The sequence below is a fragment of the Oryctolagus cuniculus genome, chromosome 12 (genome assembly GCF_964237555.1).
Source record: "Oryctolagus cuniculus chromosome 12, mOryCun1.1, whole genome shotgun sequence".
NCBI classification, from domain to species: Eukaryota; Metazoa; Chordata; class Mammalia; order Lagomorpha; family Leporidae; genus Oryctolagus; species Oryctolagus cuniculus.
The window spans coordinates 101437334-101459464 of NC_091443.1; the positions used below are offsets into that span (position 1 = coordinate 101437334).

The 22131-nt window shown below is 52.9% G+C and overlaps 1 protein-coding gene across 12 annotated transcripts in view; it reads right to left on the reverse strand.

Annotated features, from left to right (window-relative positions):
* The window catches only part of CPEB1 (cytoplasmic polyadenylation element binding protein 1), a 100298-nt gene that overhangs the window by 5863 nt on the left and 72304 nt on the right, over window positions 1-22131 (reverse strand). For 3 of the 12 annotated variants that reach the window (XM_070054565.1, XM_051834247.2, XM_070054566.1), the window contains exons 3-8: window positions 17933-18121; window positions 7202-7428; window positions 5098-5350; window positions 3121-3234; window positions 2739-2828; window positions 1814-1950 (exon numbers count right to left, since the gene is read on the reverse strand). In XM_070054565.1, coding sequence (XP_069910666.1) covers window positions 1814-1950; window positions 2739-2828; window positions 3121-3234; window positions 5098-5350; window positions 7202-7428; window positions 17933-18086 — 975 coding nt within the window. In that variant the 5' untranslated portion in view covers window positions 18087-18121. Of the gene's footprint in view, window positions 1-1813; window positions 1951-2723; window positions 2829-3120; window positions 3235-5097; window positions 5351-7201; window positions 7429-17932; window positions 18125-18478; window positions 18618-22131 lie in introns of those variants that run through there. The other 9 variants (XM_017337568.3, XM_051834241.2, XM_051834245.2 and 6 more) reach the window with 5 other exon arrangements.

A 22131-nucleotide genomic window follows, 5' to 3' on the forward strand; every position in this document is an offset into this window, starting at 1 on the left:
TGGCAGAAGGCACTGGAAGACAGGAGAGCCTGTTTTGCACAGGGAGCAATTTGGGATTACAAGACAGCCCAAGGAGGGTCCCCTGCTGGAAGGGGGGCTCAGGCAGGACAGGAGGCCAGCAAGGTGGGCCTGGTCAAAGGTAAGAGCAGAGACAACGGGAGGGGGTCAAATCCTGGCTGCGGCGGTGGTGGTGGCAGCGGGAAGAGGAGTCAGGAGAAGTGGACAGCATGGAGCCGGGGCACCACAGGCAAGCCCTGCGAGGCAGGGACAAGGAGGAGGTCACACTCAGGGACAGGAAGCTGTCAACAGAGGCACTGAGGAGAGCAGGAAGCAGCAGCTCTCGAACAGTCTCGGGATCCACGAAGGTACGACTGCTGAGCTCCACGCAGCAGGGAGATGGGAGCCGTGTGCCACCGTGGCAGCCAGAAGGTGCCCCGGACCTGTCACTGACACAGTGTGAATATGGGACACGTCTGGGAAACAAGGGGTCAGCACAGTTACATGGGTCACTTGGTTAAATCTAATGTGGCTGTCCCAATTAAATAGGCTATTTTTTCCCTACACTTTTTTTTTTTTTTTTTTAAATAGAGTTTGCTTTTCAGGGTGAAGGTTCAGAGTAAAACTCAGCAGGAAGATTTCTCATATTCCTCTGACCCCTGACATGCGTGGCCTCCCCCACTGTCCACACGGCCTGCTGTTGTTCCGAACCAACTCTACACTGACATTTCATTACCCCCCAAATCCCCTAGCTTGCCTTAGGGCTTCCCCCCGACGTCCGTGGTACATGCCATGTGCTGTGACGTGTACAGGACGACAGGCATCGCCTCTACAGTACCACACAGAACAGCCTCATTACTCCCAAATTCTTAATGCTGTGCCTGTTCACGCCTCCCTGCACGCAACACGCCAGGTGCTGAGGCCAAGGAAGAGAGCCACGCGGCCTCTCCCACCCTGCTGGGGGAAGGGACTGGCTGGGACAAGGTCTCAGATCACCACTGCTCTCCACCCCCGGACAGACACGCCCAGGTCACAGAGTCAGGCTCTCCTGGGGGCACTCTGCCAGAGGGAGGCAAAACACTGGTCTTTGTACTCCGAGCAGGCATCAGCTCCTGTGTTACAGATGAGGATCTGAAGATTCCAAAACAGCATATCCAGTTCAACGTCACAGAAGTGACGGGCTCTGGGATCAGGTTCAGGAAAACCCAACGCTGATGCTCTCACAAGTGGTTCTGATGCTGTATGGGGGACCTGGGTAGAGCGGAGACTCCTACACTCTGCCTAGACTGACGTGGTACATCCAGGGTAAGACCCACGATGCCGGGGACCTGCAAGACGGATGCTAAAGATGTGAGAGAATCATACGGAGAAGATGATACAGTGATCGAGCTCCAGGCGGGAACGGGCTTTGGGGGATTCACCCACCAGGCTGGTAGCCAGAAGGTGCAGCCCAAGGGCAGGACGAGGGAGAACAGCTGTCACTGAGGAGTGAGGGGCAAGGAGAGCAAGGGGCTGCTCTCCACGTCGCCCTGATGACAAGCTGAAGTACTGGGCAGACCAAGAGCAGAACAGGATGGGGCAATGGTCTGAGCCCTGTGGGCAGGCTGTGTGCACTCCATTAAGGCCCCCCAGTTTTGTTATGGTTATTATTGTTGTTATTATGCAATGAGAGAGCACCGCTGGGTGCACTGTGGGGCAGGAGAGCAGCTCGTCCCGCAGGAGCATCCCTCGCCTGCAGCCCTGTGCCCACCCCGCCCACGGGAACGCGGCGCCTCTGTGAGCTTGGCACCACGGTCCAGGACACAGCAGGTCTCACCTCCTTGCAGCGCATCCTGCGGCTGGACATCTTGAAGTAGTATTCACTGGGGCCATCTGGGCTCAGCGGGTCGTGAGAGCAGGCTTGAAGCAAGGCCCGGACGTACTTCTCTATCTCGAAGACCAGATACACGTACCCTACACCCAGAGAGGACACACCGCATTAGCATCCCTCGGCGGCCATGTCAGCTTCGCAGCAGGGCGTGACTCCTCAGAGAGGAGGCCTTGTGTGCAAGGTGCATGTTTTCCTACTCCTGCAACGTCCTGGTGGATGGGAGCACACGCTACGCCAGATGCTGAGGCCAAGGAAGAGAGCCGTGCAGCCTCTCCCGCCCTGCTGAGGGAAGGGACTGGCTGGGACAGGGTCCTGCGTCACCACAGCTCTCCACCCTTGGACAGAGATGCCCAGGTCGCAGAGCCAGGCTCTCCCGGGGGCACTCTGCCAGGGGAGGCAGGTATGGCTTTAAAAGCCTACTTATCCCACTGGTTCAGTTCAGGGAAGATGGGGCAGGGTGAAAATAGCACCGGCTCCTTTCTACAGGGAAGGGATCTCATTTCAGAGCAGTGAGGAATCAGACGTTTGGTCCTCCTTCCTGCAAACTCCAAAGGGATCTCAGAATCAGGTCAGGCAGCAACAGAACTGGCCAGGAAAGCTTTTCTCACACACAACTTTGAGGGGAACAGTGCGTCAGGGTTCAGGTTTGTAGGGAAGTGCACAAGGAAGGGGGTTCAGAGGTGGCTCCCACTGCAGTGTAGGTCTGGGCAGGGAACATTAGCTCGGAACAAACAGGGATGTGCCAGGCTGAAGCAGCACCCGCGTTACCAGCATGCGGCTGTGACATCCCAGCACCCCTCTGTGCAGTTACGTTCTAGGGAGGGGAATAAAAAAGCTCCTACCATGTCTTTATTACCTTTAGGAATATTACCTTTGGGAGGACACCGGGGGTGCTTGCCATCCTTACCAGGCCACTCCACACTCAAAGAGCCAAAAACACGGAAGGTGTTAACCAATCCAGCTGCAAAAGATGTTAAGGACAGCAGAAGCTGAGCACAGGCCTCCCCAGGAAAGGCGCGCTCGGACTCCCCAGTGCCACCCCTCGGGCTCAGCCCCTTGAACAAGGAGGTGACTTGTGGTCTCAGGTAAGACACAGAAATGCTAGGAGTCTGCAACACAGCCCCCCACTGCTCCTCTGTAAGGCCAGGCGCTCAGGCAGAGGCTCTCCCCATGGCCGCAGTGCAAGTTCCAGGCTCTTGAAAGCCAGGCCCCACCTTCAACTCTCGGAGCCAGAGTTCTCAGAGACAGCTCACCTTCTGTAATATCCCAAGGAACACCTCCTAGGAACACCTTGCAAGAGTAGATGGGGTTCTTATAGTTCCGAGGGGGAAGCTGGCCACTCCAGGTGCAGGTGGCTTCGTTCACAGCTTTGGTCCAAGACAGAGAGAGAAACAGGGGTTCAGGGAATCAAGGTCACCACCCCCTCCTGGGATGAACCTGTTCTGGAGGAACCAGACTGCCTGGAGAACTACCCAGGGCTCTTCTGGAGAGCAGGGGACCTTACTCATGACACCAATCCTCTCAACCCAGATATGGTCATCGCAGTTCGCTCCATCTGTCCTAAGTACACTGAAACGCCAAAGCAGACATACGGGTAGAAACTATCAGACCACAAGCTATTTCAGACACTGAACGGTGTGTCAGCTCCAGAGCAATTTATCTAGCTATTGCTTACAACACTGATTAAATCTGTGATTACTTGAAAGTGAACAGCAGTTTTGCATACAACGTCCAGAAGCCCAGCTGGTCCACATGAGCCCTCTTCCAGTGTTCACATGGAGAACGTCACACCACTTTTCTGTCTGGTCTGGTCTCAATGACAGAAGTTAAACAGAACCACCACCAGCAAGTGACCAGCAAGATGAGCTATCACTGCTGCTCCCCAAGTCCCAACTCCAGCTGCCAGAGCCGGCCTCGCAGCACAGGATGGACGCCAGGACCCTTCGTGCTAACACTGTAAGGTGGCGGGTCTGCCCAGCCACGACCGCGTCCCAGTTATGCCACACCCAGGTCCCCCAGAACCGCTCTGAAGGTGGCCAGACTTGGACACCACATGCAGAACCCTTCTTGCTGTGAGTTGGGCACCGTCTCTGTGTGGCCTGCCCTAGCTACTTCCAGAGGCCTGCTCTTGGGGGACCAGCTCAGCCTTCTTTCATCTTGTGCCGGCTCAGTCTGTGTCTTTCCAGACCAGAGCCCCGCCTCAGAGGGGACCGGTTGAGCCCAGCCCGTCTCCCCTCCTCTCTCAGCGGAGGCAGACAGCCAAGCCAAGGAGCCATCCCCTTCACTCAGCCCATTCCCTAAATTGGGCTCCGTTAGCAATACTTCATGACGAGAACAGAAGGCGACATCTCACGGGAAAGCAGCGGCGCTGGGGAAGGCACAAGGCTGAGCCGCCACAGCCGTTAGGGAAGCAGGCACGGCGTTCTCCGGAGAGAACAGGATCAGGACCGGCTCTCTGAGTGGCCGGACAAACTCGGGCCTACGAGCGGCCATTCCCCACGTCATCAACACAGGACCTCAGGAGGTGTGACTGGGCATCTCCCGGAAGGATTAGCATCAACAACTCACCTCGGCACACTTCAAAAAGCTCGTGAAAAAATGGAATTAAAAGATATTTCTTTTGATACAGAAAAATCTGAAATCCATGCATAATTTTTTCACAATTACTGATTTCACAATTACCTTTCAGAGACCCCTCACAATAGGTCATTTACTTCCAAGCACCAGTGAGAGATGAAAAAGATTTGCTATGTGTTAAGTAATAGCTGCAGGGACAGACCCTTAAAGGCTCCTTAGAAACCCTGGCAAGCCCGCAGATGCAGGCAAACGGACCACCCAGACCCCAGGAGGCAGTCCTGAGCGTGTCAATCGGAAAGCCTTGGGGAACAAAGCCACCTCCTGCCTGTGTCTCTGAACAGGAAGGGAGGGGGCATTCAACATTCCCGAGGACACCCTCCCACGCAGCCAGACTCCATGGAAGAGCACAAGTGAGCGGTGGCTGCGACACCATGTGCTGTGGCATGGGCCTCGCACCAGATCATCTCCTATTCTTCCTCTGCACTTGGCCTCAAAGCTGTTTGTGGGTTCGTTCCCATGACCACTCAGTCCTCAGAAGTGGCTGTTCTCTGCACATCTGGTGACTTCACCGTGCAGCCAAGCCTGCGCCACCGTCACTTCCTTTCTGCTTGTAGAACGCGGCCACCGGCCACACCAGCCCTGGCCACACTCACCTGCAGCTTGCCGGTGCAGCCTGGCCTCTCTCTCTATGCTGAAGGGGTCTTTCGGAGCTTCCAGCAAGTCCCAGGACGGCCACACAGAAGCTCCTGGCCATCTCTTTGAAGCACTGGTCGGGGAGGGAGTGACTGCAGCGAGAGCAGCTTGCTCTTGATCCATCCTGGACCCGACCCCTGTCTTTAAAGGGTCTCTGGGACCAGCTCCCGTCAGAGACAGGAAGGGCAGAGGAGGGGAAATTCGAAGGCTGGACTAGGGGAGGAAAAGCAAAACAGATTTTTAAAAGATGGTTTTGCTATAAAGTAATAATCACACTGTAGAAAATTATAAAAACACACATTAAGTATTTGATAAATCATCTATTGACATTCTCCTATGCATTTTGAAAAGCAGTTTTAGTTATACTGTTAAATAAGTTCTCCAAGAGAATTTTTCCTATTTTTCCCCACAGTGCCAGTATTTTTAACAATTTTAGGAAACATATCTACTTAGGGAACAAGCTACATCTCACGGGCCCATTTCCCTATTGTTAAACATTTAGCCACCGTACACATTTTCAGAATCATCAGTGTAAGCAGACTCATAGAATGGCATATGTCCTAAGCAACACTCTGGCCTCAGAATCAGCCCTTAAGGCATTCAATCTGGCTGAAGAGCCCATGAGAGTATTTTAGGCATGGAAAGCCAAGACACTCAGGCAAAAATAAATAAATAAATAAATAAACCCTAAATGAGATCCCAGTGGAAAGAACGGGCCATCAAAGGAGGAGGTACCTTTCTCTGAAGGGAAGAGAGAACTTGCACTTTAACTATGACCTTGCCTAAATAAGATTGGAGTTGGCAAACTCAAAAGGCTTCCATAGCCTTGGCAACTCATGACAAGAGCCTAGGGTGATTACTGATGCCATAAACAAGAGTGTCAATTGCTAAGTCAACAACAGGAGTCACTGTGCACTTACTCCCCATGTAGGATCTCTGTCCTTAATATGTTGTACAATGTAAATTAATGCTATAACTGGTACTCGGGAACAGTATTTTACACTTTGTGCTTCTGTGTGGGTGCAAACTGTTGAAATCTTTAATATATACTAAATTGATTTTCTGTATATAAAGAGAATTAAAAATGAATCTTGATGTGAATGGAATGGGAGAGGGAGTGGGAGATGGGAGGGTTGCGGGTGGGGGGAAAAGCCACTGTAATCCAAAAGCTGTACTCTGGAAATTTATATTTATTAAATAAAAGTTTTAAAAAAAGAATCATCAGTGTAAACTTCAGAAATGGCTTCTTCACGTTTTATGTTTTCTTCGGCCAGATTTCTGGAAGCAGAATGCCGAGACGCTCTCCATGAGGGCGCCGGGTACTACGAGAAATGCACACACGTTCCACTGGAGGCCCATGTCAGGGTTTTCCATGCTAACTGGGGTGGGTACACTGGTCCACGTAACCTTCAAGTAGGGTTATCTAAATACCCATTTAAAGCGAAATCCCAGAGCATCAGTCAGTTGTGAGGTAAAATTCCAGGCCTGGAGACCACACAGCATGCACGGCTGTAGACGGGAATGTGAGACGTGTGAGAAAACTTTGACACAGGATTTCCTACTCATCATGTCTCCAATTGAGACCTGGCATGGGTCAGTGCAGAAAGTGTAGGAGACAGACTCAGCCAGATCTGGATTAAAATCCTAGCCCTGCTGACTGTTAATGTGACTTAGAATTATCACTTGAAAATCTGAGCTCTCATGAACACAAAGGTACTTAAACTGTTGTTTAAAGACTCAAGAAAATACCCGTATAGGTCAAGAAACAGAACACTTCTGGGGTCCCCATCCCTTTGGAAGTTAACTTTTTCACAGCTCATGCAGCGACTCAGTCCTTGGCCTCAGCCCTGGTTTTCTCAGCGAGTTCTCAAAGCCTCCCTGGTTCTGTAGAACAGCAGAGCTTCACGGATGTGCCTCCAGTCCCTCCTCCGCCCGTGACCCCCGCCCCCACAGCATTCTCCTGGACAGACAGGCCTGTGTTGAGCTCAGACAGATGCTGCACCTGCCTGCCCCTGAACACATGCGGGCAGCTCTGCCTCGCCCCTCCCCAAACACATTACATACAATCAGGTCTGAGAAATGGTCTGATCCGGAGCTGAAGCCACTGGTGTCCGAGTCAGAGGGGCTGCTGGAGCGGGAGTCCAGGATGGGCCGGGTGTCCAGGCGGGATCCTCTCACCGAGGGTGCTGGGAACTTGTCCACCAAGTCGGACCCCAGGGGGTCCAGAGGCAGGAAGCTCAGGGGGGGCTTCCCCAGGACGTTTCCCAGCGGGTTCTGCAGCATGCTCAGGACTGGAGGACAAAAAGGGGAACCTCGTGACCTCTTGGCTTTCTTTCCAGCCAACAGCGCTTCTCTTTCCTCCCCAGTCTCCCAGCAAGTTCACCACAGCAGGACGCACGTCAGACAGAACACAGCAGAGCACCTATGTCAGCGCCAGCATCTGGGAAACTGTGCCATGTGGGGCCCTGGACACAGCTGCGGTGCCTGGACACACCCACAACAGCTCACTCAGGGAGCCTCAAGCGGACTCCTTCACCACCACGACTGTTTTCCGGAGGACGTCCTGCCTTCAGAAAGCTCCACAGCTGGGGCCGGCATTGTGGCACAGCTGGCTGGCAGCCACTGGCAGCCCTTGCAGCCCACACTGGAGTGCTGGTGTGAGTCCTGGCTACTCTGCCTCCAATCCAGCTTCCTAACGCACCTGGGGAAGCAGCAGAAGATGGCCCAAGTGCCTCAGCCCTGGCTACCCCCGTGGCAGACCTGGATGGAGTTCCTGAATCCTGGCTTTAGCCTGGCTGAGCCCTGGCTGTTTGCAGCTTTTTGAGAAGTGAACCAGTAGATGGAAGATCTGTCTCAATCCCCTTGTCACTCTGTCTTTGAAGTAAATTTAAAAACCACACAGCTAAAATACAGGATTTCACGCTACACATCGGAAGTCTGGTACAGCACAAACACGCCACCTCGTTTGCAGAGTTCCCTTACACCAACTTCTGGCACATATGGAGTGCCTTCTGAGAACTCCTGGACTTGGAACATTTGACAGAAACAGAATGACATAGCTGCAAATCCGCACTGGCTGGCACAGCCCTGAGCCGGACACTACTGGTCGATGGCTGCGAGGTCTGAGCAGCTCACTCAGCTTCCCTGAGCCTCCACTTTCTCAGTGGCTTTTTGCTAACATCATTAAGAGGGTTCCCTAGTCAGCAATGCTCAGCACACAATATTTAAATCCCAAACATTAGAAAGAGCAATGCTGTGGTGCAGCAGGTTAAGCCTCTACCTGCAGTGCCAGCATCTCATATGAGTACTGGGTTCAAGTCCTAGATGCTCCACTTCTGATCCAACTCCCTGCTAGTGCACCTGGGAAAGCAGCAGATGGCCTGAGTGCGTGGGTCCCTGCCACTCCCATGGGAGACCTGGCAGGAATTCCAGGATTCTGGCTGTGGCATGGCCCAGTACTGGTCATCGCAGGCACTTAGGGGGTGAACCAGCGCATGGAAGATCTCTGTCTCAATCTCTTTCAAATAAACATGCAAGCAACATTTTCCTGCATTCGGTCTTGGGACAATGAGGAATCCTGGCAAAGACATCTTGTATCCATGAGGATGAGGAGTAAGAGGGGCTGACCACGGAGCCATGGAGCATTCGACGCAGGAAGAAGCCTGAACTTGGTGCAGGTTCCATCTGAAGAATGGGAAACAAATCTACGTCCCAAACAAAACCACCTGTGTGGCCCTGACTGATCCACTAGAGCCTGACCAGCCCTGAGGCAGGAACAGACCAACGTCAGGACATGGGTTCAGGTACCAGACACATATGCCACTCATGACAGCCTGTCCACAAGGCCCCAAACAGCTATGTCTACAGGGAGGAGCCCAGCCCCCTCTCCTTGGGCATGCGACCTCCCTTCTGGATACGGCAGCTGTGGTCCTAACTTTCCTTTTTAATAGAAGGGATGCAGTGGGCATTCAGCACAGTGGTCAAGCCACTGTCTGATGTCTGCATCCCACATCAGAGTATCTGGTTCAAGTTCTGGCTCTTCTATGTCCAAACCAGCTTCCTGCTTAACGGATATCCTGGGAGGCAGTAGGTGATGGTTCAACTACTAGGATACCTGCCACCAATATGGAAAGACCCAGATTGAGTTTTGGGATCCTGGCTTAGACCTGTCTTGGTTCTGGCTGTTGGGAATGAACCAGCAGATGGACATGTCTCCCCATCTGTCTGTATCTCTGCCTTTCGAGTCAAAAAAAAAAAAAAAAAAAAAAAAAAAAAAAAATAGAGGGGCCAGCGCTGTGGTATGGTGGGCGAGGTTGCCGCCTGCAGTGCCGGGAGTCCATGTGGGCGCTGGTTCGAGTCCCAGCTGCTCCACTTCTGCTGCAGCTCTCTGCTGTAGCCTGGGAGAAATAGTGGAGGATGGCCCAAGTCCTTGGGCCCCTGCACCCACATGGGGGACCTGGAAGAGGCTCCTGGCTTTGGACAGGCACATTGTGGCCATCTGGGGAGTGGATGGAAGACACCTCTCTCTCTGCCTCTGCCTCTCTAACTCTGCCTTTCAGGTAAATAGACAAAAATTTCTTAAAAAAAAATAGAGGGGATTTCGTGGATTTATTTATTTAGTTATTATTTTATTATGACTAAAACACCTTCAATTTTTTAAGCCACTATCATACTACTTCCCTAAGTAGACGTACCATATTACACTTCCACTGTAAGTCCCTCTACATTCAGGCCAACACAGAAGAGTGTTAGATTCTAGCCAGTCTAACACGCACTGGGGAGCGACAGCACACCACATGCAGCAGGGAGTTAGCATTCTTACGCCTAAGGCTTTCAAAGCACTGGCATGTAACTGAGAGCTGAAACCGAATGTCTCAAATGCTTGGATGCTGACACCAATCAAAAATAATCCTTGACAAACTTCTCAAATAATCCTTGGCAAACCCCTGCCTGTAAGAACCACCCTATCGAAGCCCCGGGAATCTGTTCCTGAGAAAGCAAGAGACGTGAACGTTTGTTGAAAGCTTCTCCCTGATGCTGCAAAGCCCAGCAGTAAAGCATGGTAAATGCCGACACATCTCACACTTCCGTCTTAAAAGTGGCGCTGATGCCGAGGGCCTCATCCTTCTTCATGTTTTACAAACACAAGTTCAGGCTGGTGAACAGTGAGTAGCAAGCCAAGCTAGACAGCCCTGTCAACCAGGTTAAAGCGTCTGACCCACGCTGAGGCTGGTCTGAAGAGCTGCACAGGGACGGTAGAGGCGGCTGCCAGGGGAGCCTGGCACTGGCTGAGCGGGAGTTAAGAACCTGAACTGCACTGGGAGGCTTCCTCCAGCAGCGCTCAGGTACCTGGAAGGACACTGGAACCAGGTAGGGCTGTGGTTCTCCCTACATCCACTCCCCTGCCCCTGGGGGACTGAAGGAGGAAATGGGACAGCAGAGTTGAAGGGAACAGCAGCAGTGGGCTGTGTATTATAGGCTAAAGACAGAAGAGAGTCAACAAGCCAGGAGCAAATTCATGGAGAACAAGCAACTTCCACAGGCAGACAGGGTGAACAGGAGGTGTGGGACAGTGTCGCTGCTGAGTCCTAAGGACCATGAGGCCCTGGACACAGACTCCTCTGTGGCTGAACGACATTGTACCAAGTCTGAATACTGGACAGGGCATCCAAATGCTAAAGGGACCCTGAGGTTAAGCCAAACAGCAGCAGCAGCAGCAGCAACTGCTGATCAAAGTTTCAGCACATCGAAACTGGTAAAATTGGTAAAGAGGTAGATAAGGCTTAGGAGTCCATGGGCTCCCTTTGGCAAAGGAATGTCTCAGAAGAACAGCCTTCAGCTAACCCAGAAGTCAGAGTGTTTGCTAGTGACAAAGCAAGATGAAAGGCTGCTTGCTAATCCCAGCAAAGGGGAGTTCCCAGGAGAACGGCGAGAGCTCCCAGCAGCATCCAGGAAGATGCAGCACAGAGCGCAAGAAAAGAAAAGGCCCGAGAGCCTGGGCACCTCGGGTGACAAGCCAGGCAGTGAGCACTACGTCCTCTGTGTTTTTCTGAAAGGGTGCACTGGAAAGTTTCAAACAGCAACATGGTGGCTACTACAAACCACTTTCTCACCACTGCGTTAGCACATCTTCTGTACCAGCCACATGTCCATCTACTTCTGCTCACGTGAGCATTCAACTCTCCACCATGCCCACGGAGGTATCTTGAGGCTTGGTCCAATTCCTGTGTCACAGTGAAGAGTGGTGTTTGCAGCACCCCCTGCACTACACAGATAAGACACTCCACACGGCTGCTAACGGACTCCACCACCTCCTTAGGTCCTCCAAGTACACGATCCATTCTGCAACCTGGACCGGGTTCAGTCAAACTCCAGTCATTCATTCCCAGCAATTCCCACTCACTAAACACCTAGCACGTGCCAGGTGCTGTGTCAGGTAAACCATCTTCACAGTGTCCTAAGAAGTAGATGTTGTTATCCCATTTCAAGTCTCAGGGACAGGATGCACGAACAGCTCACAAGTAGCCGTGGGCCATGACTCTGACTCATCTTCTGCAGTGTGGTCTATAAGCTGCTCCTTTCAACAGTCAGGACCTCACATCTGCTCGTCCTCATGCTCTCGTCACCTCTCCTTTACTCAACCCCTTTAAGAACATTCAGCTACAGACAAGTCCTCTCACTTGCCAAAAGCCAATGCTTTGGGACCCAAAGCAGCTATGCCTTAAAACTTACTTGGGGTCTGGCCACTGTAGAAACTAATTAAAAATGCATCTTGAGGGGCAGGGTTGGGGAAAGTCAGGCCTTTAGCTTCGTGGCTGAGATGCCTGCGTCCCACACCGGAGTATCTGGATTCAGTTCCCAGAGCCAGCTTCCTGCCAGTGCACACCCTGGAAGGCAGCAGTGCTGGCTTGAGTACTTGGGACCCCGACACCCATGTGGGAGACCTGGATTGACTACTAGCCATTGCAGCTGTTTAGGGAGTAAACTAGCATGCTGGCTGTGCTATGTTTCTGCCTCTCAGAAAAATAAATTAAAAAAAATTTTAAGTGCACCTTGAGCCCCATCCCAGTCCTGAAGCAAAATTTGCATTTTAACAATATATCCAAGAGATCAGCTGAGGAAAACCTGAGGCTTGCTACTTCAAGTTTCTAATCAACCTTTCCACACCCAAACATGTTGCATTTGTAGTTATTTCCCTGATTTAAAGGCTGGAGGTTAGAGCATCACCGTAATTTTTTTTTTTTTTTTTTTTTTGACAGGCAGAGTGGACAGTGAGACAGACAGACAGAAAGGTCTTCCTTTGCCGTTGGTTCACCCTCCAATGGCTGCCGCGCTGTGACCAGTGCACCACACTGATCCGAAGGCAGGAGCCAGGTGCTTCTCCTGGTCTCCCATGGGGTGCAGGGCCCAAGCACTTGGGCCATCCTCCACTGCACTCCCTGGCCACAGCAGAGAGCTGGCCTGCAAGAGGGGCAACCGGGACAGAATCCGGCACCCCAACCGGGACTAGAACCTGGTGTGCTGGCGCCGCAGGCAGAGGATTAGCCTATTGAGCCGCGGCACCAGCCACCATAATTCTTAGACATAATGGCAACTAAAGGTCAAGAGGAAAAAAAAAAAAGGCATAAGAAACCAAGGTGATTTATATGGGACATCTCTCAAAGAATTTGATCTCTGGAAACACTGGGTAGCAACGCAGGGAGCAGCAGAGGCCAACAGACACTGTGACCAAGGTCAAGTAAGAGTATGAGAAGAGGAGGAAGGTCTGTAATAGTTTCAGGAAAGTGATGGCCAGAACAAGCCGAGGGAAAAACATTCAAGATAACCAAGGGACTCTGTTAAAGCTCAGCCCCAGCAAAAACAAAGGCAGCTGCCACCAACTGCTGGAGGCGGACACAGGGCGAGGAGAGAAGGAAGAGGAAAACTAGGAACTACAGCACAGGGTCTCTGGTGCAACCAGAATACAAGCACAAGCTCAACAAGACTACTACGTCAATTTAAATTTACTGAAGTTAGTAACTGCTTTGTTATGAATGACTGTAAGGTTATCTGCTATTCTTAGCAGTACAGACAAACACTACGTATACACACACACAGGGAACGGCAAATGGTAAGGCAAGCAGGGTGACTCGAATGTCAATAGGAGGGTAGACAAAGAGAGCCAAGTTCCTGGAAACTGGGACCCTCCGTCAGATGTCCTAGAGTAGCCCGACTGTCCCTGTACAGCCCAACCTGGCAGAGGGTTCCAGCTCATCAGTGCTACCTCAGAGGGTACAAAAGACCGACTCAGCAGTAATATTTTTAGACTGATTGTTAACTTTCTCTACTTTCCCCCTTCCATGCCAGCTCCTGTGGGTTTTACAGCTGAGTCACTGTTCGCATTTTCTGAAGCCTTCTCCAAAGTACAAAGGCACCCGGAGCCTGATGGAAGCACCAGCAATGGTAGCAGGCCTGGCACTGGGTGCCTGCATTGCAAGACAGTGTCTGAGTTCAAGCTCGGCTGTGGGCGAGGCCAGGCCAGGCCCATCATGGTCAGAGGCTTATTACCTAATGAGAGTGGTGACAGCAAAATCCCAGAGCAGCAGCCATTCTACCCATTCTACCTAGCCAGAGATGTAAGGCCACATGTCTGGGCCCATCTCCACTTTCTGCAGGCTCGGTTCTAGGTGTTCGCTCAGTCTGTCTGAAGACAGAGAGGCAGGAAGGGGTGAAGGGCAGCACTCACCCAAGTATGTAAACAGACCCCGAATCTGCAGCTCCACGTCACATAACTCAGAGTGTGGACTCCCTCTGCCAATTCTGGATCCCACAGGCCCACGAAGGTACCAAATACAACCAACTTCTTTCCAGAGTCGCTCCCAACCTCAGTCATCGGGCAAGTCCTAGCACTTGCACGGCAGACATGCCCACGTCCCATGGCAAGTCAGCACACACTCAACCGAATCAACTTCCCTCACCTGGGAGCAGCCACTGCACACTGCGTCCCATGTTCTCCCTTCCTCTGCACGGCAGAAGCTGTCCCCGAGTGGACGGACTCCACGCTCCAGCGTACATGCAAACTTCAAGTGTGCCACGATGCCCTAGAAGTCACGAGGGCCCTGACACACTGACTTCTGAAGAATCTGTCCACCCAGCTGATCCCGAGGAACGGGAGAGGCCTCGTCTGAACTCGGCAGTCCAAAAACATCCCGGGTTAACGTGGTGCTCGGCATGTTCCTTCAGCAGCCCTAGGCAGGCACCAAGCTACACGCCTGGAATACAGCAGTGGAGAACTGGGAGCTGAAGCGGATTTGCAAAAAACCTTGGTTGGACCCAGAAAGCCCATGTTCAACACACCAGACTCAAGCCTGTGTTGAATGTTGTCTGAAAGAGGCTGGAAGTACAGAAGCAGCAGTAGGTCCCCCGACTGGTTAGCAGAAACCAGAGCGGGCAAACAGCTTGATCCCCACGGGACTTCTAAAAGAGTGGGAGGAAACAGGACATATCCTCTGGCAACCTCAGACCCAACACATGGTCTGCCTACCAAGACTGTGTACAAGGTGTTCATTAGTCCTTTCCATGCCCCCCCCCCCCCAAAGTCACTCTGCTCTCTTGCTGAGTAATGCAGCACACGGAAGTCACAAGGGGGAGGGCAGGAAGATAAACCCAGCGGGTGGTCCAGCTGACGTGCAGAGCAAGTCAGAGACACCCCCTGCCTTTACTGAGCCTAGCACCTGACTTGTACATAAAGAACCGCTTAGATTAGTCTTCTTGTCAACATGCTAGTATTCTGCTCCTAGGGACACAGGTGTGACAGGAGGAGTGTTCTGGGAGCTCGGTCCGTCAGCGGCTGTGACACTTCTGGCACTTGGCAACATGGGAGCTTACTTCCTCAGCTGTGTATGCTCTAGAATCACGTGACGCACTCAGCACAGAAAGCAGTCAGCAAATGGTGGCTACCCCAGGACACTGAGGACAGCTCCCACAGCCCTGACATTCCACTGCAGGACTCAGGACACTGCACACACAGGCTGAGGGCAGCCCTGACCACATGCCACTGAGACCTCGGAGAAAAACACTTCTTTCATCTGGCCCTGGAGGGCTTTCCCCCCTAGCAAGTGGGGGTGGGGGGCTCAGAGTATACCATCTGCAAGGCAAGGGGCCCACAGAGTGGCGCATCCTAAACAGATGTTGGTCTTCGAAAGCATAACTCTCACACAACCGAGGTCCTCCTGCAGGCCTCTGAGTGTAGAAATGCACATGGCATAGGCACTCCGGCCCCTGGAGGAGGAAGGGTCACACAGCAGCCTCACGCTGAGACCCAACAAAAGCTGCAATGCTCAGTCCTCAGTGCAGAGAACAGAAGCCCCCAGCACAGCAGTTATGTGCTGCATACGTCTTCTACTTCCCCTGAGGGTAGGGGGAGCCTTAAGGGAAACAATCCCACCCTATTCATTGATGCTCCTCCAGTGCCTAACGCAGTGCTGGGCACACAGCCAGCGCTCAATGTCTGCTGAATGAATTTAGCCAAGATTTTTATTCAGGAGCTCGGCTATCTGCAACTGTGCCCTCACTCTGCCGAGCTCCTCAGGGCATAGAAGATGGGCAGATGTGCAGCCACAGCTGCCTGGGATGATGCATCACCAAGCAGCACCCAGGACACCAGATCATACCCCGGCCTCCACGCAGACACAAGGCACCTGCTTTCTGCCAGGACCACTCCCGGACTGCCCAAAGTTGTCGAGCTCTCTCCTCCCTCCGGTGGAAAGTGAGCTAGCTGGTCTTCAGATGGGAAGGCAGTGTAGGCACTGGGATGTGGGCTGCATGTTCCCGCAGTGCTGGCAAGGGTGCACGATCTGGCACTGCAGCTGGCTGGTGGGAGGCCTGCATCCTACTTCAGGAGGCGGAAACCTCATGTGGGCTTTCCAAGAAGGCTCACAGCTCGGGAAAAGAAGAGATGCGGCCATCCCACAGCTCCAAAAGCCACAGACGGCAAGGTGATTAGGGATGGGTGTGTCCTTGTTCCTCAGAGAGGAAGAGGCACCCAGCCTAACCCTCCCCCAGCCAGAATGCACTGCTGGGGAAACTCTGGCCCTTACACTTTGAGGCTCAGACCGCAGTCCCTCCCCAATCCACAAAATCATGTAATATTTATCACTAAAGTGCTTGAGAAGGAAGGTGGAGAAGAAAAATGATCCCCATTTTGGAGACAAACAGCAATAAGCATAGGCCTTTCGCGCAGTAGGGGAGCTGGGAAATTATAACTGGGTCCAGGGTATTTCTTGGAGCCTAATTTCACAGTAACTTTCAGACCAGGCTCCTTAAAGTCTCAAGTCGGGTATCTCTATGGCCCTAATGCTGCATTTCCGAAGAACTCTTGCAGATAAGGAAATTCAGAGCCAAAGAAGGGCCACACCCCAATCCGATGCCAGTGAGACACAGCCTTGGTCAGACACTGAGCCCCACGGCCAGGTGCCCTCTTCTCTGCGAGCTCTCGTGTCCTCTGCTCGGACACAGAGTGAGGACAGGACAAGAGAGGTTTCAAAGCACACACAAAGGAAGGCACGGTGGCCTCTGAGCCAAGAATACCAAACGGTGACACCACAATTCTTGCCCAGGGGAACAGGGAAGCTACCAATCTTTCCGGAAAAACCTGAGTCAGCTGAAGGCCAGCACTACAAGGACCCTTTCTTTGCCGAGAGGTGGTTACTTAAGACAAAGCTCCTGCCCATCCACGTCCAAATACAACCCCTCCTCCCCCAAGAGGGATTTTACCAAAACAACTGGGCACGAAAATGCCTAACAGACACAACAGTCTCTGTTGCTGCACAGCATTCTAAAAAAAGACCTGCGCCAAGCAGGGTGGAGGCCAGAGACATCAACAAGGCAGTACCTTGCTGTTAGGGCTGCTGGCTCTGAGGCAGAAGGGTGGGAGCCCGGCGACCCCCACACCCCACCCTACCTTCCTACCTTCCTCGAGCGTCTGCTGCCACTTCTGTATTATGGTAAAACACAGAGCAAAATGCGTAGATTTTTAAGCATACTGGTAGTGCTGAAGTCCACGTTTCATCTCCCCTTGTAGCACAGAGGGAAGTGAACGGGTGGGGGGAAGGTCTGAGCAGAGGCCGTTCGAGGGGCTGCCAGCAAGCCCCTTCAGCCCATCCCTCCCACATCCTACCACAAGGGCCAGGGATCCTAATGGGGAGTGGCTCTCCCTTCCTCCCAGGAAAAAAGATCTGTGGAGCTGCAAGTTCCCCTGCCTACCCCTTTCCAGATCAATGCTCTTATGCTAAGTCAATTCCAACACCCCACAGCAAATCCCAGCCTCACCCTAGGTTAACGCTCTCCTCCTGCCCTGGTTCAGGGACCACCTGCACTTTATGTATAGCTTGTTTCTAAAAGCCACTGAGAAACAGAAATCTGATCATCCAGTAGTCAGCCCCGTAAGTCCCCTCCCCCCGCCTAAAAGTGTTTTGCTTCATCATCTCCAAGACAGGGTTAGCTGGATCTTTCCTGCACAAGGCTGTCACTCCAGGGACCCTTTCAGGGCCACCCCAGGTGCAGATGAACAACTCCAGGGAGTTTACCAGGCTGAGTGGAAAAGCCATGCCTGCCTTTTTACGAGCAGCCATCTGTCCTGCCACACTCACAGCCAGCATCTCCATCTCTTGCAAAATAGCTCCATGTTGTGTTGTGTGTGTGTGTGTGTGTGTCCAGGGGTGGGGGGTTACCAAGCGGACAGAGCTGCGGCAGTGGGCGTCTTCCCTTACCACCCCACACGCCCCTCCCCCAGCTGTCTCATTCCCAGGCACTTACCCGAGTGTGTGCTGCTCTGGGCTGAGGAATCGGAGTCCTGGGTGCTCCAGGGTCGGTCCCAGCCTGTCAGACTGAGGGACTGCAGGCCAAGGCACAAGTCATTTGCATCTGGGAGGCCACGAGAAGATTCTTGCGCAGAGGTGGGGAAAAGCATCCTGCTTGCAACTGTTTCTTCAGAGTCCTGGAAGTCTGCTTTGGACAGGGGGACAGCGGAAATCCCAGTTAAGGGCTGTTTTCCCCTACAGCATCAACAATAAATATTAACCACAGTTTCCCAGGCTCAGGGGCCAGACATCCAAGCCGGCTGGGTGCTGCAGCCGCCACCTCTGCACTTTTGGGGGCGTCAGAGCGAGCGCAGCAGCCATACAGCCCCCTCCCCACACACACCCCTATCCCGGCTGCATACAGACGGGGCCAGCATGTGATCAGGCTGCTGATGCTTCCCGCTGCCAGTGACATCAGCCGGCTGAGCCGTGCAATAGAGAGCGGCCTCATCCCTCACAGAACGGGGGAGGAGCGGGAGGGGACGACAGGGAGGAGACTTGCCTCCCAGGGAGAAGACAGCACAGAGCTACTTGGAATGGTCCGGGCGCAGTGCTGTAAGTCAGGGCCGCGAGGCAGCGCCCTCCGGTCTCCGGCAATGGTGGCTGAGCGGGCCCTCGGGCGCGACTGAAGTCCTCTCTGCTGACAGCAGAGCCAGAGCAGAGCCGCTGACTGCCTGCTTGTGTGGCTCTGCCCTCCTGCCCCTCCCTCTCCCTCCCTCTGCTCTCCACCCCCAAACCCAAAAACACTCTAGTTCTGGACTCTCTCCAGCTGCTGGCTCAAGCCCTGGCTTTGCAGCCCGATGCAAAGCTTCACAATCCTGCTGGCAAAAATCTATGTGCTCCAAGTGGCCCCTGGCAGCACCCTGACACAGCAGTGTTTACCACTGAGGAAGGGGAGAACCTTCAGCGAGAACCTGCACACTTGGGCCCTGGGGAGCAGCACTGGTACTCCAGCTTGTCTGGTCCAGCTCTGGCAGAGGGAGGGGCAGCAGGTTGCTCCAGATGCATCTCCAGGACAGGGACACAACTCACTTGCCAGAGAAGGCCCTGCCCAGACTAGGATGGGCTCTGCCCCAGGGTCCCCCACTCTGGCCAGGGGCTACTGGCTCTGAGCACATTATCAGTCCAGCTCCCCTCGCTCCTGCAGCTGCAGCCGCAGCCTGGGGAAGCACTTCCGCAGCAGTGTCTGGTGGCTCCGAACACGAGAAGCTGTCTCCCAAGTGCTGCTATGCCAGAGAGAGAGAGAACGTGCTAGGAGCTTGCACCACCCGCTGTGTCGACACTGTTTTCTCCTGCCCTTCCAGGAGACCGCAGGGTGACACTGGCCAGCGGGGAGGGCCGTGGACGCCTTCACTGCCTGGGCCTGAGAAGTGCTGCCCAGAACCAGGGCCCTGTTTCTGCAACCACTCACAGCCCTAGCAACAAAGCCACAGAAAGCCCAACTTCTGAGGTCTCCTCCATTTTCTCTTTGCCAGCATCTCGTCCTAGAGCACCCAGCCTCTTGCAGGATACCCTGTGTGCATCTGGGCGTATGGCTGGAGGTGGGGGAGATGGCCAGTCTGGGGGAGGGACTCCTACCCAGCTGCTGTGTCATCCATCCACGTTCCAGTCTGGCTGTAGATGCTCTGCCTGCTCCCTGCCCGTGTGTGCCACAGCCTTGTTCACTACCGCATAGGCTGCACAAGACACCATCCCTGCTGGCACTGCCCCCAGCCCCAACCACTCCCTCCGGCTTCTCCAGGTCTACCCTTCTCACAGCTACAGGCGAACTTCAAAATTAAGTCCCAGGCATTCCTTACACAAAAGCATAATGCTCCCTTTTTAAAAATCCATATTCATATGTAAGTCCCCCCCATGCATGTCCCCCAGGTTTGTGCAGTCACTGCTGCCCCAATCTGACAGCATCTGTGTCCAGAACCAGCAATTCTCTACCCAGCATTGCAACCAGAGCAGCTGCACAAACGGCCACCCTGGCCCCAAGCAGATGCTCATCAACCACACTCCTGCCACTCATGGTGTGGCAAACCAGCAACATCAGCATCACCAGGAGCCCAAATTATACTCAGTGAACCAGGGCCAGTGTTGTGGCGTAATAGGTTATCCCTCCACCTGTGGCGCTGGCATCCCATAAGGGTGCAGTTCAAGACATGATGGCTCCACTTCCTGTCCAGCTTCACACTAATATGCCCAGGAAAGCAGCGGAAGATAGCCCAAGTGCCTGGGTTCCTGGGTCCCCCACGTGGGAGATCTGGAAGAAGCTCCTGGCCACTGCTGCCATTTGGGTAGTAATCCAGCAGATAGAGAGGAAGGGACACAGACCTTCTAACTTCAATTAAACGAACAATAAATCTTAAAAAAAAAAAAAATGGCGAAGCCTAGGCCTCATCTGGGATCTGTTGGACTGACCTGCATTTTCCCAGGCTTCCTAGTTAGTATGTGTAGATGCACACACTGCCCAAGCAGTACTGATTTTACATGAACACCAACGCCCTCCCCACCCAGGCTGAGGGACCTCAGGCCGGAGCAACTGGTCTGCAGCATGGGGCCCTCATACAGCCCAGTTACCCCACCATGGGCCTCGCCTTTAGCCTTAGACTTTAGCTAGACATTCTTCCAATTCTTGTCTTCACTACCACCATAGGATTCCCTCACTAGATCCAAAACCTACACAGGCCACCCACTAAACCCTCAGCATGGCAGCCTGGTGGACACTGCTCTGCTCACCCACTGCGTGACCTCAGTCAAGTTACTCCGCCTTTCTGTGCAGCTTCTCATCTGTGAAGTGGCAAGAGCAGCTTCACACAACACCTGTGAGGACTAAGCACGCATGTAGCACAGTGTCTGGCATCCAGACCAGGACACTTTGAGAGAAAGAGACAGCCAATATTAATAGCACACCAGGACTGCAAGCTTACACAGAAGCTGTCTTAGCAGCCACCATGTTCAGAACATTCTACTCACAAAAGCTCCTTTCTGACAGCCTCTTGAATCCACCCCTCTGAACTCACCTGTGCTCTCGATCCTCCTTGCTCTGCTTCCAAACGAAGTTTGAGAAGCAAACTGTTCACACAGGGCACATGCAGTGAGCAGACAGCTATGACCAGTGAAGGCTGACTGAGTAAGCAGAAGCCCACTTGTGTTTCTCACACTCACTTCCTGTAATAAAAAGGTACTCGGTCCTTTTTAATCAAAGGATGTTCTGTATAATCCTCTGCCAGGAAGCCACTAGGTCCACAAAAGGAACCAGCTCTGGTAGCCAGCCCAAGCTGAAATGAAAAATCCCACTCTCAGGCAGTCTATCTGAATGTCTCAAATGCTTTCTCCCGAAAGTTTCTTTCAGCAATACTTACAAAGTTTCCCACTGAAGTTTCTTAATTCAGATAAAATCTTTAGACTTGTTTTTCTTTCAAAATGTCAGTAATCTTTTCTATAGTTAAAAAAAAAATCCCAATTTCTTAACAACTCAGAGAAATAATTAACTCCATGTTCAAAGTCTGCTGCAGTCTTGGCCATGGTTTGGATGTGTCTCCTAGAAGTTCATGCATTAGAAACATCCCCACGGACAGCAGGTTAGGCCGCCACCTGTGAAGCCAGCATCCCATCCCAGAGCCCTTCACATCGCTGCTGCTCTGCTTCCAATCCAGCTTCCTGCTTACGTGCCTGCGAAAGCAGACCCTGCCACCCATATAGGAGATCAGATGGAGTTCTGGGCTCCTGGCTGTGGCCTGGCCCCGCCTGGGCTGTTGTGGACATTTGGAGGAGTGAACCAGTGGATGGAGGATCTCTGACTCATCCTTTAACTGTGCCTTTCAAATGAGAAAAAGAGACAGAGACAGAGAGGAGAGACAGAGACAGAGGAGAGAGGGGACAGAGAGAGAGAGAGAGAGACAGAGACACAGAGAAAGACAGACAATCTCCAAACTCCTAGGTACCTGGAGCAGAAGCCTCTGGAGGTCATTACAGTTAGGTGACGTCGTCAGGGTGGGGGCTCTCTAACAGCACTAGCAGCTTTGCAAGAGCAAGGCAGACCAGACTCTGTCTCGCCCTACACTATGTTATGAGGCAGCACAGGAGATATCACTAGATGCCAGCACCGTGCTCTTGGACTTCTAAGTCTCCAGAACCTTGAGCCAAATAAACCTCTATTCTTTGCAG